A 25,624-nucleotide genomic window follows, 5' to 3' on the forward strand; every position below is an offset into this window, starting at 1 on the left:
GCTTTGCCCTCAGTGGGGAAGGTGTGTCAAGCTGAAGTGGCGGTCACAGGAACGCAGCCTGTCTGCCCTGTTTTCAGCATCCTGAGCGCTCAGGACTCTGGAGCCAGCGGGAGGGTGGGACAGGGAGCTCTTCTGGGGTGGGCTCTGCCTGGAGTGACGGACACCCCACAGCGAGAGCAGGCGGCCGCTCGGGTTGTGTGGGCAGGGATTTGGGAGTGAGCAGGTCTTACATAAAGAGGGTCACAGACAGTGTCAGCCTTCTCACTCCAGTCCGGATTTCTGTGGGGAAGGCAGCAGATCACGGGCATTTTGTGTTTCTGTGTGACCCTCACAGATCAGAGCTCCCAGTTACTGTTTTCAAAATAAAAGATGTGTTAGGTTGGTTTTACAGAGCGGGTTTTGAAATGAGTCTTGTATTTCGTTCTGTAAGCCTCTGAGAATGCCATTTGGAGACCGTGTTTGTGGTCTCAGTGTCAGTGGGGGTGTGTGGTGCTGGTTTCTAGAGTAGACGAGGGGAGGAGCTGAGGAGTCCAGCTCGCTGCTGCCGCAGCACCACGGTGGGAACGCTGCTCCTTGCCGGCTTCCGCCTCACCTCTTCTCTCCTCACGGTGCGAGGATGCTCGAGGCCGACCGGTTGCTTTGTCCTTTGGTGAATCTCAGCTTTATGCCGGGAGCCTATCGGCTTTTATTCCTGGCTGGAGGGGAGCATACTGAAAACCAGCGTGTGGACACCACAGCGGTCTCTGCCCGTGCCGGTTAATAAGCTGTCTGACTAGTCAGATACCTGAACGAGCGGCCTGCTCCACAGCCTCGGTGTCCGTGACCAGCAGCTCCTGCAGGAATGACTCCACTGCACTCAGCACGTATTCTGGAGTTGGGCTTTTCTGTATTTTCTTACAATATTAATGTTGATACACATCTGAGTTGACCACACTGTATTGAGCTGTTACTCTATATAACACTTCTGTGTGCATCCAAATATGTGAAATACAGCAAATTATAGCTGTTGTTTACTCTGTTTGCCTCTTGGAATGGAATCTTTTGGAGTCGAAAGAAAGCTGACACCTCAAATACTTAAAAAAAAAAATTGAACTGATTTTTTAAAATTCAACTGTTAGTCATTGCAGCCATGGGAATAGAAGGGGAAGGGGCAGGAAAGCGCGTTCAAGCCCCACCGCCCTGGATCCGCGCCCGTTGGTCATCTGACGGCCCGCAGCAGAGTCTCCGGGAGCCGGAGGTGTGTGTGTTCTAAGACCCCTGCTGCAGCCCCCACTTCTTCGCCTGTCCCCTCCCCTCCCTGCAGGTCCACATGAAGGACGTGATGTCAGCGCTCTGGGTGTCGGGGCTGGACTCCAGCTACTTGCGGGAACAGATGCTGAACGAACCACTAGTTCGAGAAATTGTCAAAGAGTGCAGCAACATCCCCCTCAGCCAGCCGCAGCAAGGAGAGGCCATGCTGGCCAACTTCAAGCCCCGGGGCTACTCGGAGTGCATCGTGACCGTCGGCGGGGAGGAAAGAGTGTGAGTACAGGGGCGAGCTGGGCCCTGGTATCAGGGTTCCTGGGATGTCAACCCCTAGAGTGCATTTGCAATCCGGTTTCAAAATGCTTAACCTGCTTTAGAGTGCTGAGATGTCATTGTTGTGATAAGCAGAACTACGTAAAGCCCTTTGCCTGCTCATCAGCGATGTGTTTCTTCAGTTCCCGGAAACCGACGGCCGCGATGCGGTGCATGTGCCCTCTCTATGACCCCAACAGGCAGCTGTGGATCGAACTGGCGCCCTTGAGCATGCCGAGGATCAACCATGGCGTCCTCTCCGCAGGTACCGTTCTGTGGTCAGCCGCGCTGGGGCACGGCAGCGAGTGCCGCGCGAGCTCAGGGTGGGGCAGGACTCGCCTTTTGCAGATACCGTTTTGCTTTCGCCACGTGATTATACTCTCACGTAGCTCCGGCTTTCGAGCCTGTGGCTGGGAGAAGTGTCCTGATCTCCTTGCAAATCACAGCTTCTGGCCAGGTGGTAGATGCGCTACACTCGGTGCTCTCCCTGATGGACAAACAGCCTGCAGCGATTGCTGTCACTCGTGAGCTCTGTGCCTGTCCCAGGAGCACACCCCTTCTCTGAGCCATGATCCCCCATCTTCGAAATTCGTGCCATTTATAATTGCAGTGGGTAGTTCTATAAAACACATTATGTGAATGTAAATGCAGGCTTTTCTGAGGCGTCTTTAGAAACAGCCATGCAGTGAGCAGTGGCGTCAAGTTCCTTTACTGCGGGTGTTTGACCTGACCTTTACAGGTTTGAAAACTACTCCACGTTATTCCAAGCTCTCACTTTGGGCTGTGATAAAAAAGGATTGTAACTGCTGCCTTAGAACTGTTTTCTGTCTCTCTTTACTTTAGGCTTACTTATTGGAAAGACAGAGAACGAGAGAAACAGACCACAGAAAGACCTGCCCTCTGCTGGTTCGCTCCCCACATGCCAAGGCTGGTCTAGACCATAGCCAGGAGCCAGGGATTTTTCTGTTCTCCATGCGGGTGGCAGGGCTCAAATACTTGCACCGTTGACTGCTGCCTTCCCAGGTGCATTAACAGGAAGCTGGATTAGGATTGGTGTATGCAGGACTCAGACTAGCACTCTGATAGGTTGTGGGCTTCCCGAGTGGCGGCTTAACCTGCTGTGCCACAGCACACGCCCCTGTCTCTCCTTGCACCTCAGACCCGCCTCTTTAGGTTCACCAGCAAGTGCCATTCCCAGTCCTGCTGGGAGCCTCGTTCCATTGCTTCTGCACACCCACTTACATTACCTTCAGCACTTCAAAGCAGTGGTGTGTTATTTTGCCTAGTGATTAAGATGCCTCAACCTGTCTTGGAGTCCCAGGGTTCAGGCCCTAGCTCTGCTCCTGTTTCCAGCTTCTTGCTAGCGTGTTCCCTGGGAGGCAGCATGTGATAGCTCAAGTAGTTGGGTCTGTGCTACCCACTTCCCAGATTGTTGCCAGCTCCTGACTTCGGTCCGGCCCATCCCCAGCCATTGGGCATTTAAGGAGTGAATCTGCAGATGGGAGATCTCTCTCTGCTTCCACCTCTCTCTCTCTCTCAAACAAAAAATAATTTTAAAGATGCTTAAATTCATATATTTTATACTATATTATTTATTATTGTGTATTATACCATACCATAGTTCTCTCTGCCTCTCAAATAAATATAAATTTTAAAAAAAATTTAAGCTATACTGTATACCATACCATAGCTTTCTCTCTGTTTCTGAAATAAATAGGTAATAACATTTTTTAAAATGTGAAGCCATATCATACAATAACCCAGCACGGCATATCCCACTACTCTGTATTATGGCATCTCATGGCATAGCACAGTATCCAGTACCAACCACACATAAAAATGGCTCGGGCTGCACTCAGAATAAAGAGTTGGACAGAGCAGCGTTGCCAGCAGGATGTGGGTCTACCTTCCCTGTTCCTTCTTCTCCAGATTAGCGCCCTGCCACTTTCTTTCCATGGTGTGTACACGTTTATAATTTTCACATACACACACCTGTCACACAGATGCCTAGTCTTTGAAGATTTCCTAGAGGGTTTGGTATTTCAGAAACTACATGATGAAAAGCGTAATTCTGTACAGTTGTATTGACTGAAACTAAAACAATTGACTGATTCCTTTCTGTTTATCCAGGCTGCTCCGGTTTCCTGTCTCTTCTTACCTGATTTTTTTGTCATTCCCTTTTCCCCTGTGTCACTTTGGAAGTTAGAATCTTGACTGCTGCTTTGTGGTGGGGGCATCTGTCTGCCTTGGGAATTGCAGCCTGTGTCCTCAGGTTACCAAGGTGTAAAGCTCATAAGGACAGATGCCTGTTCTCCTTCAGTAGGTGTCGCTGTACTTTTCCTGTTCCAAAGATGACAGTACTAAGCTCTGTGGTGTGCATAGTACACTTCTGTATAGGTTTTATGTATGAGTGGATGGACGGTATTCTTTTATATTTACTTCTTTCTTTGTTCTTCCTTCCTTCGTACACCTCAGACTTTCTATCTGGGATCATTTTTCTTCTCTCTGAAGTCCATCCTTTTGAATTTCCTTTGATATGGGTGGGAAACTCTTAGATTTGTTTGCAAATGTCCTTGTTTTACCTTCATTCTTTTTCAATGATTTATTTATTTATCTGTTTGAAAGGCTGATTCACAGGAGATGGGGAAAGAAAAAGAGAGATCTTCCATCTTCTGGTTTAGTCCCCAAATGGCTGCAATGTCTGGGGCTGGGTCAGGCTGAAGCCAGGAGCCCAGAACTCTGTGTAGGTCTCCCACGTAGGTAGCAGGAGCCCAGGTTTTTGGGCCATCTTCTGCTGCCTCCCTGGGCACATCAGCAGAAAGCTGAACTGGAAGCTTTATTTATTTGAGAGGTAGAGTTACAGAGGTGGGAGAGACAGAAAGGTCTTCCATCCACTCTCCAAATGGCCGCAACAGCCAGAGCTGGGCGGATCCGAAGCCAGGAGCAAGGCGCTTCCTCCAAGTCTCCCATGCAGGTGCTGCAGGGGCCCAAGCACTTAGCCCATCTTCCACTGCTTTCTAAGGCTATTAGCAGAGAGGTGGATTAAAAGAAGGGCAGCTGGGACACGAACCAGTGCTGATATGGGATGCCGGCACTGCAGTCGGAGGCTTAGCCTACTACACCACAGTGCTGGCCCCTGCCTTCATTCTTAAGGAATACTTGTGCTAGGTATATGATTCTAGTGTGATATATTTTTTTAGCACATTAAAGATGTCTTTTCACTGACTTCTGACTCATTGTTAGGTCATTTATGTGAAGATCTTTCTTTTCTCTGGGGTGTTTTTAGGATTATCTCTGTGTATGAGTTTAAAAATGTATTTATTTTCCCTTTATTTGAAAGGCAGAGAAACAGAGAGGAATCTCCCATCTACTGGTTCATTCCGCAAATGTTCATAATAGCCAGGACTAGGTGATGCCAAACCAAGAGCCGGTAACTTACTCTGGGTCTCCCACCTGAGCTGCAGGAAACCAAGTACTGGCATCAGCAGCCGCTGCCTCCCCAGGGTACACGTTAGTAGGAAGCTGGACCAGAAGCAGAGAAGCTGGGACAAGAACCGGACAGGACAAGAACCAGACACACCAGTGTGGTTGCAGGGATCCCAAATGGTGGTTTAAACACCATGCCAAATGCCTGCCCTATGTGGTCTTTTTTACCTGTATTTCCCTATAGTGTGTTTAAGTTCATGTTTTATTTAGATTTTACCATATTTGAGGCTAATTGGGCTTTGTGACTCTGGCTTGGCCACTCCTCAGTTATAGAAAATCTTTGTTATGGCTTCAGATCGCCTCCTCCCCATCCTTCTGTCTGGTTTTACGTCTGCCAGCCACAGTAGCACTTTCTCCTCCACATGCTGCACCTGTCTTGGTTAGTTATTTTCGTTGTTTCTGTCTCTCTCTGCTGGTCTCTTCATGATTTCTTCTGTTCAGTGGATTTTCCCTCACTCCAGTGAATCTGCTGTTAAATCCATCCACTGATGGGCCCGTGCTTGGCTCACTTGGCTAATCCTCCGCCTGCGGCGCCAGCATCCCATATGGGCACCGGGTTCTAGTCCTGGTTGCTCCTCTTCCAGTCCAGCTCTCTGCTGTGGCCCGGGAAGGCAGTGGAGGATGGCCCAAGTGCTTGGGCCCTGCACCCGCGTGGGAGACCAAGAAGAAGCACCTGGCTCCTGGCTTTGGATCGGTGCAGCACCAGCCGTGGCGACCATTTGGGGGGATGAACCAACAGAAGGAAGACCTTTCTATCTGTCAAAAAAAAAAAAAAAAAAAAAATCCATCCACTGAATTTTTTTTAACTTTCAGAAGTTCTCTTTAGCGCTTTGTCCAGCCTGCGGTTGTTTCTGTGGTCCTTTGTTTCCTACAGTTATCTTCAGGTTTGTCTTCTTTCTTCAGACGTGATAGGCATAGCTGTTCTGTCCCCACGGCACCTCGCATCCTTGCAGGCTGTTCCTGCCATCTGCTTTCCTGGTTTTCCCATGGAGACTGACTTCTTGGCGCGCCTGAGTGCGTTTGGCTGGATGCCGGTCCCTGTGTGCAAAGCTGCCTGTGGCAGCAATGAGATGTCTTCCGTCCTGAGGCCAGGGGCAGCTGCTTGCTTCTGTGCATCTGTTTCTTCCACTTGCCCCCACACACCGCTGGTTTAGTATTGCTGTGAATCAAGTTCAAGGCCTGAGACTTTCTAGATAGAAGGGGGTTTAAATGTGAGTAGTAACCGTAGTTGACCCTCATGCTGGGGTGGACGTTGGGGAGGGCTTCCTGGCAGGGCTTGGGGCTGAGGTTTCTGCGCTTTGCCTCCAGGACAAAGACTTCACATACTCTTTTTTTTTTTTTTTTTTTTTTTGACAGGCAGAGTGGATAGTGAGAGAGAGAGAGAGAAAGGTCTTCCTTTTTGCTGTTGGTTCACCCTCCAATGGCTGCTGCGGCCAGCGCATCTTGCTGATCTGAAGCCAGGAGCCAGGCACTTCTCCCAGTCTCCCATGCGGGTGCAGGGCCCAACGACTTGGGCCATCCTCCACTGCCTTCCCAGGCCATAGCAGAGAGCTGGCCTGGAAGAGGGGCAACCGGGATAGAATCCGGCTCCCCAGCCGGGACTAGAACCCAGTGTGCCGGCGCTGCAAGGCAGAGGATTAGCCTGTTAAGCCACGGCGCCGGCCAAGACTTCACATACTCTTGGACTGGCAGAGCCCCCAGCGTGAGAACCCCAGGGCTCTACTTCTCCTTCCACTTTGCCTTATCTTCTAAGAAGATTATTTTTTAAGTGGCTTATCCAGCAATGTAGGTGTGTTTTGCAGAAGAATAGCTTAATCTGTCATTATGCAAAGGAGGAAACCCAACAGTGACCCCTAGATCCTGTTATGAATGTTGAGTGCCCGCAGGTGCCCCAGATCTGAGTGTTACTGGGATTCTAAATGAACAGACGTGGGCTGCAGGCAGAATAGAGGGACTGAGGTGACCCCGTGTTGCCTGGGAACTGAGTGAGGGGCGTCCAGCTCCCTTTGCTTTTGTGGGGTGGTGAGAATCCACTTTCAGATAGCAGTGAGCAGAGCCTAGTGGTCGAGGTGACCACAGACGTGGCTCTGTCTCCAAGGCTCAGAAGGGATGTGGGGAAGGTCCCAGATGCAAAGAACACTGCTGTCGTCAGGGACAGTTACCCGGACGCGTCTCTCTGTTGTGGCGTTTGTGGGTTACATGTCCGGTGTCCTGTGTGTCTCCTGTGATTTTTGCAGAAGGATTTCTCTTTGTGTTTGGGGGCCAAGATGAAAATAAGCAGACACTGAGCTCGGGAGAAAAGTATGATCCGGATGCAAACACATGGACTGCGCTGCCGCCCATGAATGAGGTAGAGTGTGCTTCTGTTCCTTAGGCGTCTGTCCCGTAGCCCTTGTTTGTTTTTAGCTCAAGGGCGGCCTAGGAGCAGCCACGCTGCCAGGCCCCGCCCTTCCTGCACTCCTCCTGCTTCCCTTGCCCACCCTGGCATCCTCGCACGTTCACAGCCTCCTGCTGGGACATCTGCCCCCAGGTGCCCACGGCTCTGCTGCCTCCCCTAAGTGCTTGTCCTCGCACACGTTCTCGCGAAGGCCGTCCAGTCTCCCGCGCCTTGTCACCTTCTGCGTGTGAGGGGTTAACGTTTGTCACGTGGACTCTGATGGCAGATGGGGATTTCGTCTTTTCTTATTTTCAGCACTAACACAGTGCTTGACACCTAGGAGAAACAGAGTAAATAGTAGTTGATGGATGAGTGTTGAACAACTCAGGCTCCCGTAACTCCAAAAAGCCAACCATGGTCCGCTGCTGTGGCTGTCGCCTGTCTTTCCCGCATCAACTTGGAAATACAGTGGCCTCTTGCTGTGCAGAAATGGTCTTTACTGACCCGGAAGGAAGTAGTTCCTTTTCTTGTTGTGAGCTACTGTGGATTAAGAAGTTACAGTTTTGCTGATGGGCTCACCATGTAGTTCACTCCCTTGTTCTGAGAACCCACCTGCGTTGGGTAGCTCAGCGGACATCAGGATGGAAGAATGAGCTGCTAGGGAAACCAGAAATAGTTAAGAAGCATTGCTAGGAGAAATGGCGTTAAACTGGTCCTTTCTTGCTGAAACACTGAAGTAAAATGATTTTTATGATTTTGTTAAATGTATGAATATCGTCCTTTAATATGACTACTGGCGTTTTTGTACAAAGATCATTGCTATCTTTTCAGGCAAGGCATAACTTTGGGATTGTGGAGATCGACGGAATGCTGTACATTTTAGGGGGGGAAGATGGTGAAAAAGAGCTGATTTCCATGGAGTGTTACGATATTTATTCTAAAACCTGGACAAAGCAACCGGATTTGACCATGGTTAGAAAGGTGAGAATATAGCTTCTGATAACCAGTGTCTTTCCAGATTGCATGTTAGAGTTAAGGCTTCTCATGTCCCACATGTACCTTTAATACAACTGAAAATGTTAGAAGAATTTCCATTGCAGAACTCTGTCTGTCAGTAGCTTGTCGCCACTGTCGTCAGCCACACGCCTAGGTAGGGCTGTGACGCACACGCGTGTGCCCGCTCTGGCTGGATGAGAGTGAAGGCCCTGACCCAGGGAGCAGCCAGATCTTCGCCTCCAGTTCTTAAGCAGCAGGCAGCACTGGAGGAACAGTCCCCTATGAGTAGAAAACCAGCACTGCTTGGCCAGCGCCGTGGCTCAACAGGCTAATCCTCCACCTTGCGGCGCCTGCACACCGGGTTCTAGTCCCGGTTGGAGCGCCGGATTCTATCCCGGTTGCCCCTCTTCCAGTCCAGCTCTCTGCTATGGCCCGGGAAGGCAGTGGAGGATGGCCCAAGTCCTTGGGCCCTGTACCCGCATGGGAGACCAGGAGAAGCACCTGGCTCCTGGCTTTGGATCAGTGAGATGCGCCGGCTACAGCGGCCATTGGAGGGTGAACCAACGGCAAAAAGGAAGACCTTTGTCTCTGTCTCTCTCACTATCCACTCTGCCTGTCAAAAAAAAAAAAAAAAAAAGAAAACCAGCACTGCTCACTGAGCAGAGTGAAGACGCAGTGCGTCACTCAGCAAGCCAGTCTTGCCGTGTGCTGTGGGTGTTTTACAACTGGGTACTGGGATGGACTCCCAATGTATTTTCTCACCTCGTGTACCCTTTCAACTGAAGTATTTTGGACAGGACTTGAATGGCATCTTCTTTCATAGGATGTCAATCTTGGAATCTTCAAATAGCAGTGAGAGTCTGGAGAGCTCTTTGAGAGATGAGAAGTGTCCCCTTCCTCGCTTAGAGATGGTATCACGTGGAGCAGGATTAGCACCCTGTGTATTACCTTGCTCTTCCTGTTTTGAAAGTCCTGTGTTGGGATACTGGAAACTCTGCAATTTTACTGTTAGAAATCGGATCCTTGGGGCCAGTGCCGTGGCGTACTAGGTGAATCCTCCGCCTGCGGCGCCAGCATCCCATATGGGCACAGGGTTCTAGTCCCAGTTGCTCCTCTTCCAGTCCAGCTCTCTGCTGTGGCCCGGGAAGGCAGTGGAGGATGGCCCAAGTGCTTGGGCCCCAGCACCCGGATGGGAGACCAGGAGGAGGCACCTGGCTCCTGGCTTTGGATTGGTGTAGCTCCGGCCATTGTGGCCATTTGGGGAGTGAACTAACAGAAGGAAGACCTTTCTCTCTGTCTCTCTCTCTCACTGTCTTTAACTCTACCTGTCAAATAAATAAATAAAAACCTTTAAAAAAGAAATCAGATCCTTCCCTAAATATTTTTTTTAAGATTTACTTTGTTTATTTTAAAGGCAGAGGTACTAAGAGAGGTAGAGACAGAGATCTTCCATCCATTGGTTCACTCCCCAATGGCCACAACGGCTGGAGCTGGGCCAATCTGATGCCAGGAGCTAGGAGCTTCTTCAAGGTCTCCCATGTGGGTACAGGGGCCCAGGGTCTTGGGCCATCTTCTGCTTTCCCAGGCCATAGCAGAGAGCTGGATCAGAAGTAGAGCAGGCCGGCGCCGCGGCTCACTAGGCTAATCCTCCGCCTGCAGCACCGGTACTCTGGGTTCTAGTCCTGATTGGGCTGCCAGTTCTGTCCTGGTTGCCCCTCTTCCAGTCCAGCTCTCTGCTGTGGCCCGGGAAGGCAGTGGAGGATGGCCCAAGTGCTGCACCCTGCACCCACATGGGAGACCAGGAGGAAGCACTGGGTCCTGGCTTCGGATTGGCACAGCACGCCAGCCATAGTGGCCATTTTGGGGGTGAACCAACAGAAAGAAGACCTTTCTCTCTATCTCTTTCTCTCACTGTCTAACTCTGCCTGTCAAAAAAAAAAAAGAAGTAGAGCAGCCGGTACTCAAACCACGTGGGTGGGATCCATGTAGGATGTCGGTGCTGCAGACCAGTGGGCTTTAACCCCTCCTTTCCTGAATGTCTTAACATGCCTCTGGACAAGTTAGCATTTCTTTAATTTGATTCTTAACATTTGTTAATAAATGTCACCTTTCCCCTTTGTTGCTTTCTCCTTTCAGATTGGCTGCTATGCAGCTATGAAGAAGAAAATCTATGCCATGGGTGGAGGATCATATGGAAAGCTCTTTGAATCCGTGGAGTGTTACGACCCCAGGACCCAGCAGTGGACTGCTATCTGCCCCCTGAAGGAGAGGAGGTGAGTGAGTGTAGATGCGGAATTGAGCCTCCTTTGAGTTCCCTGGGCCTGAAGCCCCTGGCCTTTCTCCCGAGTCATCGTTGGCGGGAGCTTTTGTTTCCTGGAAAGGCCCTCGTGTTCATGAACCACTGAGCGCTGGCAGAGTCAAAGCAGGAGCAAGAAGAGTTAGGAAGCGTGGGCCTGAGCTGTAAATTCACTGCCTCTCTGCTCTGTGTGGCCTTTCAGATTTGGAGCAGTGGCCTGTGGCGTCGCCATGGAGCTGTACGTGTTCGGGGGAGTCAGAAGTCGCGAGGACATCCAGGGTGGCGAGATGGTCACCTGCAAGTCCGAGTTCTACCACGATGAGTTCAAAAGGTAACTGCAAGTGGCTCGTGTTGCTCCTGCAGCTCTTCCTGCTTTCCAAGTCATGTGTCAGCTCTGCTCAGTTTGACTTCCAAGTTACTTCATTCCATTGCCTAGTTAGCATGCATACTGATGCACACTAGATGGTCTTTCAGTGGCTTCAGATATTGGTAACTGAATTTTTTTAAACATTTATTTATTTATTTGAAAGTCAGAGTTATACACAGAAGGCAGAGAGAGAGAGAGAGAGAGAGAGAGAGAGGGAGAGGGAGGTCTTCCGTCCACTGGTTCACTCCCCAAATGGCCTCAATGGCCAGAGCTGCACCTATCCAAAGCCAGGAGCCAGGAGCTTCTTCTGGGTCTTCCTACACAGGCACAGGGGCCCAAGCACTTGGGCCATCTTCTACTGCTTTCCCAGGCCATAGCAGAGAGCTGGATTAGAAGTGAAACAGCCGGGCTTCAAACCGGTACCATATGGATGCCGGCACTGCAGGTGGCAGCTTTACCCACTACGCCGCAGCGCCAGCCCCATAGAGTATTGGTAACTTCAAGAGAACCATAGGGAAATGTCAGACAGCTCTTGACACTTGGTTGCTTAGAATCATTCTCTGGCTCCTTATAACTTAAGGGAAAACGTTCAACCATGGCTCTGCACGTGTGGCCATTTGTGATGTCCTTTGTCTGCCTCTCCCGCTGCCCTCTGAGCACATGGTTCACAGTGCCCACTTCTCCCTGCAAACACGTGTGGGTGTGGCAGCTCCCTGCTGTGTGCTGCTCCTTGGGCTTAAAATTTCCCTGTCCGTGGTTCATCCAGTGAACTTAACCTTTTCTGCTTGGTTTGTCACCCCCTGGAAGACAGCCTTCTCCATCTCCCTGTTTGATTCAGGCTCTGCAGTGTTGTCTCCCTGTCTGTCTGGGGTTACAACCTGTTACCTGTCAGCACTTCCCAGGGCAGCGTCCAACTTGTCAACTCTGTACTCACTTTGAGTGTCCAGCAAGGCCTATGTTAGTCAGAGCACGGGGAGGGCATGTGTGGAGCTGGGTGCCTGAGGTTCTTAAAACATGGGACTCGGCCGGCGCCGTGGCTCAACAGGCTAATCCTCCGCCTTGCGGCGCCGGCACACCGGGTTCTAGTCCCGGTCGGGGCACCGATCCTGTCCCGGTTGCCCCTCTTCCAGGCCAGCTCTCTGCTGTGGCCAGGGAGTGCAGTGGAGGATGGCCCAAGTGTTTGGGCTCTGCACCCCATGGGAGACCAGGAGAAGCACCTGGCTCCTGCCATCGGAACAGCGTGGTGCGCCGGCCGCAGCGCGCTACCGCGGCGGCCATTGGAGGGTGAACCAACGGCAAAAGGAAGACCTTTCTCTCTGTCTCTCTCTCTCTCACTGTCCACTCTGCCTGTCAAAAATTAAAAAAAAAAAAAAAAAAAACTTAAAAAAAAAAAAAAAAAAAAAAAAAAAACATGGGACTCGCTGCTGTGGCTCTTGTAGAGTGGATAGCATCCTTCTCAGTACGTACGTCCCCTCCCCCCTGCACTCACAGCTTTGACTGTCATACCCACCACACGGGGTTTTCTGTGGCAGTAGCGTGTTCAAGTATCCTAAGGGGAGACTGGCTGAAAGTAATCGCGTTAGAGAGTTCAGTCATGTTACCAGAAGGGGGTGCTATAATGCTATGTTTAAGTTGGTGTTTTCCCTGCGGGCCAACAGGAGCAGTTACCAGGATTTAGACACACATGTAGATGGCACCTGACTTCTAGTGTGTACTAGATTGAGGCTGTGCCCTCACTTGTTCTGACTGTCAGGGTAGACTCTCAGAAAAGTGTGTTGCACAGACCGTGAGAGCCCTCGGGAGATCTGAGCAGTGGCGGGACGAGGCGGGCAGAGGCCTCCCTGCATTCTGCCTCCCTTCTGTGCTACCATCGGGCCGGCTGCCCAGGGAGCCAAGCAGCATGTTAATTTCCTGCCTGAGTGAGTCTCCAGGCAGCCTGTCCTGCTTCATCGACAAGCCCGGGCAGTGTCTGGGTTCTGATCAAATATTGCGATGCCCTTTTTCATGACTGGATTCCTGCTAGGACAGCGTGAGTGGGTAACTCACTGCTGGAAGAGCTGTGTTTGCTTCTGTCTGTCGCCACTCTCCTTGTTTTGATGGAAAAGGGCTGAAGTGTGGCCGTGAGGTTTTGCAGTCTGCCCCTGACGTGTGATAGATTGTTGGAACGCTCGTGTTTCTGTCAGATGGGCTCACAGTGGTCGCAGGTGAACTTGGTACCTGTCTCCAGCGTAGGGGTGCGCCTTCTCCCTTCTCCCTAACGGCACCTCCCGTTTCCTTGCCTTCCCTCAGTTCTCCAGTGTTAGTCTGTAGACCATGAAGAACGTTGTTCATGTCTCTTGGCAGTGGAACATACAGGGTTCTTAGGTGCACAGATCTGAATACACACACCCAGGGCCAGGAGTGGATTCAGCTCGCTTACTCTTTGGGACCACCTGCTCAGCCATGGGTGCTGGTGCTGTTCAAGGCCTGTGAGGTGCCCAGGGGACATGGGCGCCCCCCCCCCCCCCCCCCCCCACACACACACTGCCACACCACATTGACTGAGACGACAGGTCCTCTCGCCAGCATCTACAGAAAACCAGGGCTGGGTAGTTCATCCCGCACAAGACAGACCGTCCCCAAGCGTCCTGTGTCTGCCTACTTGGGGGCCGTTGCCGGAGGACCAGTCTAGATTGGAGACCATTTCGATTGTTTTTAAGTAATCTCTTGTCTTTCCTGTCTTTGTTCCCTATTTTTAGGTTAAAACTTTCCTGGAAAAATGCCATATCTTATTATTTTCTGTGTTTCTGGATAAAAACAAAACTCTTTGAAGAAAAGTAAAGAAATCACCCTAAGTTTTTACCAGCGGACAGGGACAATCTGATGTACACAGATGCTGGTTTCTCGGTCTCGGGTCCTGGTGCCCCTGTGCTGTGACGCGCTCCGCCATCCTGCCAGTCATCTGTGCTCAGAAAGGGCCTGCTCTGAGCCCCTCTGTGCCTGGTGTCTCATCACTACCCGCGTCTTACCCTGCATTTAAACTCACCTGTGGTCCATGCTCACCGCGTGGCCTGACACAGATGCCCCTCACCCACAGCCTTGTGACCGGTCTGCACACGTGCCTTCTCTGACTTGCACTTTTGAGAGATGAATCAGACAAAATCCTTTTTTTTTTAAAAGACTTATTTATTTGAAAGGCAGAGTTACAAAGAGGGAGAGGCAGAGGCAAGAGGCAGAGAGAGAGAAATCTTACAGTTCCTGGTTCACTCCCCACATGGCCTCAATGACCAGGCTGGGCCAGGCCAAAGCCAGGAGCCAACAGCCTCTTCCAGGTCTCCCATGCGGCTGCAGGGGCACAAGCACTTGGGCCATCTTCTGCTCTTCTCCCAGGCCATTAGCAGGGAGCTGGATTGGAGGTGGAGCAGCCGAGACTTGAACTGGTGCCCGTATGGGATGTTGGCACCACAGGCAGAAGCTTTACAGTGCCAGCCCCATTGGATAAAATCTTGAGCCATTTCACTCCACTAAGAATTCATTCCTGGTTCCCATCGCCCACCACGTACAGACAACAGGACTTAGCCTCTTGCTTAGGGCCCTCCGTGGTCTGAGGTAAAGAAAAGTTGTCAGCATTTTTCAGTTTCTTCCTCCCACAGGTCCTATTTTCCACCTCACTTATTTAAAAAAAAAAAAAAATTTATTTTGAAAGAGTAACAGAGAGGGAGAGACAGTGAGAGATTTTCTCTCTGCTGGTTCACTCCCCAGATGGCAGCAATGGCCAGGGCTGGGCCAGATCCAAGCCAGGAGCCTCATCCGGGTCTCCCACATGGGTGGCAGGGCCCAAGCACTTGAGCCATCTTCAGCTGCTTTTCACAGGCCATTAGCAGGGAGCTGGATTGGCAGTGAAGCAGGCAGGTCACAAACTGGCGCCCACGTGGGATGCCGGTGTGGGAAACTGTGGCTTTACCCGCTACGCCACCGCGCCAGCCCCTCCACCTTACTTCTTGGCACCTTCCTCTGCTTTGCTGCTCTGTGCACCTGCTCAGCCTAGGTGACCTCACTTTCATTTTCATGTGTTATCATGTTAACCATTCTTTGAAGTCGAGATCTGTCAAGATCATCTGTTGACCCTTGAATGTATTGTGGAACTAGATGCATGTGACAACTGGCAGAACCCCCGCCCTGGTTCTCCGACCCATGCATTGGGGCCATTGTGGCAAGAAGGGCTCAGGGAATCCCTGGGATGTTCGTTCCCCCAGGAGAGAACCAGGAGCAGCACCACATCCTGGAGGAGCTGTCGTAAATTCTGTCACCATCAAGGCTTGAGAGTGTATGCGGGGCCGGCACTGTGGCGTAGCAGGTAAAGCCTCTACCTGCAGTGCCGGCCTCCCATATGGGCGCCAGTTTGAGTCCCGGTTGCTCCACTTCCAGTCCAGCTCTCTGCTATGGCCTGGGAAAGCAGTAAAAGATGGCTCAAGTGCTTGGGCCCCTGCACCCACGTGGGAGACCCAGAAGAAGCTCCTGGCTCCTGGCTTCAGATCAATGCAGCTCTGGCCATTGTGGCCATGTGAGGAGTGAACCAGCAGATAGAAGACCTCTCTCTCTCTCTCTCTCTCTCTCTGCCTCTCCTTCTCTCTTTCAAATAAAATAAATAAAAAGAAAGAAAGAAAGTGCAGGCGTAGTTCTCCCTGTCACACCTCCATGTAATCACTTAGACGCAGCAGGAATGACAGAAGGACCTTGGGAAACAACTGTCCTTTCATAAACTTAAACAGGCTGTGTCCCCAGTAGAGTGCCTTTGTGCAGCCATTGAGCTAGCTGTCGTGTTTGCCTTTATAGCAATTTGCCAGGATCACAAGAAAGCAGTTTGCTTTTACCTGGCAGGACCAATGGTACACTCGCCTCAGGGCTGTCTCATCCTGGTGTCTGCCCTAGACTGGCTGGCAGATCGTATCATTTTATTTCTTAAAGATTTACTTATTTATTTGAAAGAGAATTATAGTGAGGGAGAGAGACAGAAATCTCCCTTCTGCTGGTTCACTCCCCAAATGGCTGAAACAGCTGGAACTGGGCCAGGCTGAAGCCAGGAACCAGGAGTTTCTTCTGCATCTCCCATGTGGGTAGCTGGGGCCCAAGCACTTGGACAGTTGTCCACTGCCATCCCCAGGCTGTGAGCAGGAATCTAGATCCCAAGTGGAGCATCCAGGGCATGAACTGGTGCCCATATGGGATGGCAGTGTTGCAGGCGGCAGCTTAGCCTGCTGCGCCACAGCGCTGGCCCCAGATGGATCATCTTGATTGGTCTGCCCCATTGATCACGTGTCGCTGATTAAGAGGGGCAGGGTCTCCAGATGCCTTAGTAAGACCTGCAAACTAGAGGGCAGGAGGTGAGCCAGCTCCTGACCACCTGCCTCTCCAGGCCACAGCTGTCATGGCCAACTGGAATGTGTGTGACCGCTGCTTAGAGGGTGAAGGAGGCCTTGGAAGCCCAGCTGTTAGGGACAACACCCAAAGGAGGGACAGACAGGGAAGAGTGCTCCCTGCCCACAGGGCTGAGACGCGTTGCCTGGGCAGCGGGACTGATGGGCGGGGGCAGGAGGAAGAGGAGGGAGACCCTTCCCTCCTGCAGGCCCGGGTCCTCTCCGAGGTGAGAACCAGCTGTTGCTGTGGTTCCTGTCTCCGCTGTGTTTCAGTTTCACTGATGCATGTGCTTGGCTGTTACTTCCATCCTCCTGCCTTGGGTTTATTTTGAGCTGTGCCCAGGATGTGTTGATATGGTTTGGTTTCTTTTTCATTCACTTTGAAACACCCGGTGTTCTTCCTCCTTCAGGTTGGGTGATGTCTGTTAATCCACGTTCAGGGTCGCTGCTTCCTCCCCTCCCATCTCTACTCTGCTGGTACAACCGCCCACTGAATGCTTTATTTCAAATGCTGGTTTTTCTCAACTCTAAAATTTCCGGGTAGTTAATTTTGCTATTTTTTTAATTTGTGTGCTGAAATTGCCTGTCCTTTCGACATAAGCATATTTGCCCCTCCCTTCCCGAGCGTAGCTATGGGAGGTGCGTTGCCTGCCTGATGATACCAGCATCTGAGTCATCCCAGAGCTGGCGTCTGTTGGTTGTTTATCCCCTGGAGAATGGGCTTTCGTCTTCGGGCTCTTCTTCTGTTGGGTAATTCTGGAGAGCGCCCTGGCCGTTGTTAGTAGTCTGTTGTCGAGGCCTTGGACTTCCTGACAGTGCTTTAGAGCACTGCTCTGCGTGTTGTTGGAGCCGTGAACTTGGTCAGACAATTGTGCAGATCATCAGAACTCCAATGCCGGCTCCGTTCTTTAAGCCTCATTACGAGAGCACCTGGTCCCAGGGTAAAAATCTTGAGATGAGTGGGTGAACTTATATTAGGGTTTCTTCTCTACCACTCTTTTCTCCTGGGCACCTGCTCACTCACTGGCAACCCTGGTTGCTCCCAGACTCCTCACCTGCTTCCTGATTTTGCACACCTGGTAAGATAGCTGGGTTTCCGACTGGGGTTTAGCTGCCTGCAAAGAAAACTGCAAGCAAATAGAAACTCCCCCATGAAGCTTGCTTGCTCCGTTCTCAGTTTCTTTCCCGTATCTGCCTGCTTTTGTTCCATGTGCTGATCCCTCAGCAGCTGTCTTTGGTATCTGTGCAGACATTACAGCTGATGCCTGCAGCATGACTTGGCTAAGAGCACCTTCCAGCATCCTGGAACAGACCTCTCACTAAAACTCACTTCTCTCCTCCTCTCCTCACTAACGACGGCCCTCCTTCCCTCGTAGCTCTCTCCCTCTCCTCTCCTGTCTTTCCCGTCTCTCCTCAGCCTCCTTCCTTTCTCTCTGCTCACCACTGTGGATCCACTCTGTATTTTATTTTTTTAAGATTTTTATTTATTTATTTGACAGGTAGAGTTACAGACTGTGAGAGAGAGAGAGACAGAGAGAAAGGTCTTCCCTCCATTGGTTCACTCCCCAAATGGCCGCAATGGCCAGAGCTACACTGATCCGAAGCCAGGAGCCAGTTGCTTCCTTCTGGTCTCCCACACGGGAGCAGGGGCCCAAGGACTTGAGTCATCCTCCACTGCCTTCCCAGGCCACAGCAGAGAGCTGGACTGGAAGAGGAGCAACCTGGACTAGAACCCAGAGCCTATATGTGATGCTGGCACTGCAGGCGGAGGATTAACCTAGTGTGCCATGGCGCCAGCCCCCTACTCTGTATTTTAAAACTTCATTCTTGGGCAATTTTAATTCTGAATAACCAGAAGACGCTTCTTTGTAGCTACCAAGTCCTGATAAGTGCATGTTTTGGAAAACATTGGTCTAAAATCACAATACTGGCATTGCCTTATTCATTATAAAAATCACTGTCCATTAGTGGTGTCTGTTGTGTACTGGACACAATGAAAATACTTTATATTGGTTATTTCATCCTCATGAGTCACTTAGCTTGGTGAAGGGATCTAATCTCCTGACTTTACAGATGAGGAAGTAAACATTATATTAGTTTCATTGTCCAGAGTCGGCACAGGGATACATGACCGTCAAGTGCATATCCATGTGCCTTTTATGCCTGTTTGAGAAGCAGCATTGCTAAATATGTGATTCAGTTAAATGTTGGGCTTGGTTCTTGGCATTTCATAGACTAGATTGCCTTTGGTCTTTCTCTCTCTGCCTCTCCTTCTCTCTGTGTGTAACCCTTTCAAGTAAATAAATAAATCTTAAAAAAAAAACAAAAAAAACAAAAAAAAAACTCAGCTGTGCAGAATTATTTCCAGACCTCACGATGTGATGTCTGTGCAGTGATACAGTCTTGTGCGTCTTCACTGAGAAGTGCCGGTCCCCGTGAGTGTCCACAGGGCCCTCCCAGTGGGGTCGCTCCGAAGGGCTGTAAGCCTTGCAGGGAGGGTGACCATAGTGTTCCAGTTCAGCCATGGACAAGGCACAGTGTTGCTCATCAGCGTTGTTTGATTCAAAATCTGGGAGGAACTCAAATGCTGAGGTCACCTTGTTTATGTTTAGCTCTGAAGACATGAAGTGTGCGTAAGCCGGCATCGCAGTTTGATGTGTCCAAGCTGTTTCTCGCCAAGCTCTGTTCATGCTCTCCATCTTCAATGGTCAGTGAGGGCTCCTAGATTTTCCCTTTTTTGTTGAAGGCATTTTGGAGACAGGGGCTAAAATCTGTGTGGCCAGTCCTAGCGAATTACCTTACGCCCATCCACAATTCAGCAGTTGAATGAATCAGAGGTTGGAGGGAATGGATTGCGAAGTGTGGGAGTTGAGCTTGCTTGTGGGCTGTTACATGATCTAGGGGAAACCACTGTGCTTCTGCGTTTCTTGGAGTTCAAAGTGTGGAGGCTGCTTTATCGTCTCCTGGCAGGGGCGTTCATGGACATGAAAGCCGTGTTCCTCACGACATCGTTTTACATTTGCCGTCGACCCCAAGGTGCTGCAGACCGAAGCCACTGGCTGGCTGCCTGTCTTGCAGGCAGAGTCTGAGCAGGCCCTATGTCCGTGCACACCCACGTGTCCCAGTGATGCGTGTGAGTAGATGTTGGTGGCTCCTGAGGCTGTGTAGACGTCGCAGGTCCTCCTGACATCTGCTGTGTCCTGGCAGGCTGTGAGCTAGGAGCAGGAGATTCTTCGGTCACTGTACTCTCAGGAGGGTTACTACATAGCAGGCCTTAGATGTGCTTGCAGCAAAGCAGCACAAACACTTTTGTTTTGGCACGGTCTTAGACTTGTAGGAAAGTTGCAAAAATAGAGTTCACGTAAGTTACTCAGCTTCTCCTAACGTTAACATCGTACATGACCAGTACAAACCTCAAAACCAGGACAGTTACGTAGTGCAGTCTTGTCAGGACTGTGCTGCACAGACTCCCTGGGATGCCACCAGCTTTCCCACTGACGTCTCCTCCCTCTGTCCTGGGATCTGTCCGGATTCTCCATTGCATTCGGCAGCTGTGTTTCCTTGGTCTCCAGTGATCTCTAATTGGGTCCCTCAGTCTTTCCTTGTCTTCATGACCTTGATGCTCTTGAAGACTGTGAGTCGGCTCTTTTGTAGAATGTCTCCTGAGCTGGGTTTATCTCAGGACTTCACGTGATTAGCTGAGGTTGTGCATTCTGGCCACAGCACAGCAGTGACGTCACGCCCTGTGTCCTGTGTGGGAGCACATGTCGCTGTGCTTTCTTGCTGCTGGGGTTAGTCCCGATTACTTCTCCGTTCAGGTGGTGTCCGTTGGTTTCTCCATTGGCAAGTTAAGATTTTTCCCTTGGTAATTAACACTTAGAGGAGCTAACTTGGGAATGTGCAAAACTGCTATTTATCCTTAAACTTGACCCACTGATTTTTTTTTTTTATTTATTTATTTGAAAGGTAGAGTTACAGAGAGGCAGAGGCAATAGAGAGAAAGAGAGGTCTTCTGTCTACTGGATCACTTTCCAGATGGCTGCAACAGCCAGAACTGGGCCGATCAAAGCCAGGAGCCAGGAGCTTCTTCTGGGTCTCCCACGTGGGTGCAGGTGCCCATGGCCTTAGCAGAGAGCTGGATCAGAAGTGGAGCATCCAGGACTCAAACGGGCTCCCACATGGGGTGCCAGCACTGCAGGCAGCTACCTTAGCTGCTACACCACAGTACTGGCTCCAACCCACTGAGTTTTTGTTGTTGTTTTTACAGCCAGACCAAATTTATTCAGAGAAAATAAATTCGTAGAGGTGGGTGACCAACTGCCAGCATGCACATGATGGAACCCGCGGCAGAAGGCCCTGACCCCCAGGGGCCAGGCCTTTTTATATTCTAGGAGGGCTAGGGATGGGGTGGGGGTGGGGGGAATTCCGGGAACTGATCTTTCAGGTGGCCATGGTGGGTGGGGTGTGGAGGCAATAGGATGTGCACCCCACTTGAGATTGGAGGGTAAGTAATAAATTGCAGTGTTTATGTGGCCGAGGCTTATGTCCTTGTTCCATCAGTTCTGCCTCGGAGTCTGTATAACCAGAAGGGCACTGATTCCTCTGGCTACTTCCTGCTGATATGGGGCGTAGACACGGAGCCAGGACTTGAGTGGGGGCTGTACTCCAGATCGGATTGATTGAAGAAGACGAGCAGTCTTGTGTTGCTCCTGAGAGACAGCCTGAGATACAGCAGTTATTCGTTCCTGCAGGAACTTTTGGAATGAGTTAATTATGTGTGGCAGGAATAGGAGCACTATGATTATGAGCGCAAAAGGATGTACTAGAGACGTCGCCCATGGCGGCAACGATGGCCTGTGAACACCTCGTTAGCATGGCAACCTGAGAGGGGGGTCCTGTGGGGTAGACTTAGGGAGATGTTACTTGTTGTAATGAAGTAAAATGTAGCCAAGGGGGTGCCCTTTGAGTTTGGCCACGGTGGGATTAGTCAGTATCACCTCATAGAGCCCGCTCCAGTTTGGCTTTAGAGCAGCCTCATTTTGTTTTAGACAAACCCAGTCACCAGGGTAGGAAGTAGGAACAGAGTAGGGAGGCAGAGTGTGGTTTGGGCAGGTGCGTGTCTGCGCAGGTCCATAAGTGAGAGTGCATTTCAGTGAGAAGAGGGAGAGCGAGAGCCGGAGGAACAGCTGCAGAGTTCTGTAGGGGAGGGAAGTGAGGTGAGAGGAGAGGCCTTCCATAGAGGATTTCAAACGGGCTAAGCATTAAGGGCTTCCGGGGAAGAGATTGGATTTGTAACAGAGCTAGAGGGAGGAGTTTCACCCAGTCTAAGTGACCTGGACGGAGAGTTTAGTTAGATCCTGTTTTAAAATTCCATTCATTTGTTTTACTTTCCTGAAAGGGGGGAGGGTGGGTAGGGAATATGAGAATGCCATGAGATATGAAGAGAGGCAGATACTATTTGAGTAATTTGAGAGGTAAACTCTGGTCCATTGACTGAATGGAATCAGGTAATCCAAATCTTGGGGTGATATCATTTAAATGTATAGTGGAAACGGTAGAAGCTCTTTTGTTAGTCATGGGAAAAGCTTCCACCCACCCCAAGAAGTTGTCCACCATCACCAGAAGGTAAGGTGTTCGCCTAACTGGTAGCATGTGAGTGAATCTGTCAGTCCTCTCCTGGGAGTGATCCACCAGCCTGGTGAGTGGGGACTGGCGGCCTGAGTTGAGGGTAGCAGTTTGGCACATGCTACATGTCTGAGGTGTGTTACGCAGAGTTTCTCGATGGCAGGAGTTAGAGTATGTGTGATCTCAGAAGTGAAGAAGAAAGAGTGATAGAGAATGGAGGTTCTTTAGAAAGGTAACTTGGAGAAGAAGAAGGGAGTATTAGTTTTTCATCTAGAAACCACCATGAATCCTTTCTAAATGCCCTTTGTTGTTGGAACTGAGAGGTTTCTAGGTCTGACTATACGGGGGCTAAGTTACAGAGGAAAGATGGGATCGTCTCCCCGGGAGCCGCTTCTTGGCTGTCATCAGCCTGGCTGAAGCTCCAGATAGGCATTGTTTACCTTCCTGGTGTCCTCTTCGGTGAATACTAGCGGCTTTTGTTGGCAGCTGGGCGGCCTCGAGAAGAGCTTTAATCAGCTTGCCGTTTATTATAGGGGTCCCTCGGGCTGTCAGAAAGCCCCTTTCTTGCCATATCTGGGCACTGGAATGGGTGATATTATAGGCATATCAGGAATCCGTGTACATATTGGCTGTCTTTCCTTTGGCTAAGGTGAGGCTTGAATCAAGGCTAACAGTTCGGCCTCTTGGGAGGTAGTGCCTTGAGGTAGGGGCCCAGCCTCTATGACCCTAAGCAGGGAAGAGGAGGAGGTGTCATCACAATGTCCCTCAATTATTGCGTATCCAGTGAGAAAAGGGGGAGTTTTAGGAGCACTACCATCAGTGAACCAGTCTGGGGCTTTGGGAATCGGAGTGTCTGTGAGGCGGTAAAATGTGGTCAGGGAAAAGTCAAGGAAGTCAGGACGGGAATGGGGTTCGAGGGGATCAGAGAGGGTGGTGGGGCGGGGAGTAGCTGGGTTGAAAGAAGAGCAGTGATGACAGGGAATGGTGGGCTGGAGAAGGGTGAAGAACTGGGACTCGAGATGGTGATACAGATTGAAAAGCCCGGTGGCTGAGGAGGTCTTGCAACCCATGGGAGGGCCAGATTTGTAAGGGTGATAAAGGGTCAGCTTTTGGGCCTTGGGTATGAGAAGGGCTGCCATGACCAGGACCCTTAGGCATTGGGATCAGCCTTGATAAACCCCATCTAACTGTTTGGAGAAAGAGGTCACAGGTGTAATAGAGTCTCTGGCCTTTTGGGCCAGGAGACTGAATGCCTGCCCCTTAGAGCTATGAATATAGAGGAGGAGCGGTTTAAGTCGGTTGGGAAGACTCAAGGCGGTGCTTGTAGAAGAGCCTTCTCTAGGGTTTGGAATGGGGTCTCTAGGGAGGAAGTCTCTTGCAAGGGCCCATCTAGATTGCCTCTGGTGGCTTCATAGGTTTAGCATATAAGAGAAAAGTTTGAAATCCAGATGTGAAAATATCCCATGAGTCCCAAGAAAGAGAGGAGGTCTCACTTAGTACATGGGAAAGGAACAGTGTAGCATCACGAGGAGTCCCAAGAAGGTGACAGCAGTGGAAATTAGCTGAGCCTTCTTTGGAGATGCCCTATAACCTTTCTCAGCTACAAAGTTTAAAAGACTAGTGGTTTGTTGGAGACAGGTGTCTCAGGAGGGCTACAGAGAAGATCATCAACATTGAAGAAGGGTGCGGGGTGACAGGTTAATAGAGGCGAGATCCACCTGGCGGGCCATCCCAGGGCTGCCCACTGTTCCAGAAACCTTGGGATGACATGCTCCAGGTGAGTGTCGGGGTCAGACCAGGTAAAGGCAAAGAGTGACTGGGAAGAGGTGTCGAGGAATTGTGAAGAAAGCATCCTTTAGGTCCAGAACAGAAAAGCAAGAAGTCGTAGTGGGCACGTGGGAGAGGAGCATGTAGGGGTTTGGCACCAGTGACCACCCCACCGATTTTTACATCTCACACACAGTAGATCTAGCCTGTGGTGCTTATTACTGTGCCATTTGCCTCAGGGTGATTTATTTCCCACATTCCTTCTGTGTGTGTTAACTGGAATTCTTCTGTAAAAAATCCCTCCCGTCTCCCTTCTTTAGGTTTTTTTTCTATTACTTATAAGTACGGATTCATGGATGTTGTTTTACCCTGTAAGTCCAGTGCTGCGGCGTTGAGGTTGTCCAGATTGTCCCAGCTTCGGCAGCCCCCGTCGGCTCCCGCGGCCCCCATCCTTGTCCAGGCACCTCCGTTCTGGCCCCACGAGGTGCTCCAGGCTCATGTCATCTTTTCTTTGCCTCAGCTCTGCATCAGACACTTCTTCATGGAGCTCGGGATCCTATTAGCGGTTACTAAACTGATTTTCAACAGAGGTGCTCAGGCAGTTAGTGGGGAAAGAAAGGCCTGCAGCAAATGGTACGGGGAAACTGTCTATCTGTGTGGAGAAAAGTGAGCTTTGACTCATGCCTTCCACACAAGTAATCTAAAATGTAAGAGCTAAAGCCATGGAATTTCCAGAAGATGGTTTAGGAGGACAATCTCTCTAACCGTGAGATGAACAGCCTGCATGCTGGGAAGCATATTCATAATAGTCATATTCATAATCTCTTAAAGGCCTGTGTCTACAAAATAATAACCTTATGATTCGACAGTAAACCAATTTTTGAAAGCAGCAAAAACTCTGAGCAGACATTTGGCAAGAGACCCGTGAAATGCCAGTCAGCACATGCTGAGCTGCTCACCGTCATTGATCTTTGGAAACACACACCAAGAAAGTGGCTGAAATCAAAAAGACTGACAGTACCAAGAGCTGACAGAAATACCTAGCATTGGGATTTTCATAAACTGCTCATGGGAAGGCAGAACGGTACCACCCTTTGGAAAGCAGCGAGGCGTTTTCCCATCACATGGAATAACCCTTACCATAGAACCCTGTGATTCTGTAGCTTAGGTCCACAAAAAGCCTTGCACCCTCAGGTTCACTGCAGCCTTGTTCACAATGTGAGAAACTGCCAAGTATGCTCACCAGCAGGTGAATGTACATTCTGGTCCATCCACGTAATGGGAGACTTCCTAGAAATGAGGAATTCTGCTGCAGGCAACACGCCTGACTCTCAGAAGCTCTGTGCTCACTCTCAGCAGCAGACTGGAGAGCACACACTCTGTGATGCACTGTGCGTGACCTTCCAGGCTGGCAGAATTAACATGTGCGTGTCAGGAAGCCCGTCCGGGGTTACCTGGAGCTAGAGTGGGAGTCAGCGTGGAGCACCTGGTGTTGCCCAGGCAGGCAGTCTTCCTGAATGCCGTGGTCACCGCTTTGGTTTCCTGAGTTTTGTCTGCCACTTTGCTTTCAGGTGGATCTATCTTAACGACCAGAACCTGTGCATCCCTGCCAGTTCCTCTTTTGTCTATGGCGCTGTGCCTATAGGCGCTAGTATTTACGTTATCGGAGATCTTGACACAGGTAAGAGTACTGGTGACTTTGTCAGAACTGTTACTGGTGACTCTGAGGCACCTCATCACGGCTGTGTTTGTTTTGT

General features: G+C 50.5%; 1 protein-coding gene across 6 annotated transcripts in view; it reads left to right on the forward strand.

Moving 5' to 3' along the window:
- The window catches only part of GAN (gigaxonin), a 73,804-nt gene that overhangs the window by 31,335 nt on the left and 16,845 nt on the right, over window positions 1-25,624 (forward strand). For 2 of the 6 annotated variants that reach the window (XM_062177852.1, XM_062177857.1), the window contains 7 exons: window positions 1,304-1,521; window positions 1,701-1,822; window positions 7,281-7,393; window positions 8,252-8,401; window positions 10,553-10,689; window positions 10,915-11,043; window positions 25,439-25,548. In XM_062177852.1, the coding sequence (XP_062033836.1) occupies window positions 1,304-1,521; window positions 1,701-1,822; window positions 7,281-7,393; window positions 8,252-8,401; window positions 10,553-10,689; window positions 10,915-11,043; window positions 25,439-25,548 (979 nt within the window). Of the gene's footprint in view, window positions 1-1,303; window positions 1,522-1,700; window positions 1,823-7,280; window positions 7,394-8,251; window positions 8,402-10,552; window positions 10,690-10,914; window positions 11,044-13,817; window positions 14,242-17,974; window positions 18,745-25,438; window positions 25,549-25,624 lie in introns of those variants that run through there. The other 4 variants (XM_062177853.1, XM_062177856.1, XM_062177854.1 and 1 more) reach the window with 4 other exon arrangements.

Source organism: Lepus europaeus, chromosome 19, assembly GCF_033115175.1.
Source record: "Lepus europaeus isolate LE1 chromosome 19, mLepTim1.pri, whole genome shotgun sequence".
NCBI lineage: Eukaryota > Metazoa > Chordata > Mammalia > Lagomorpha > Leporidae > Lepus > Lepus europaeus.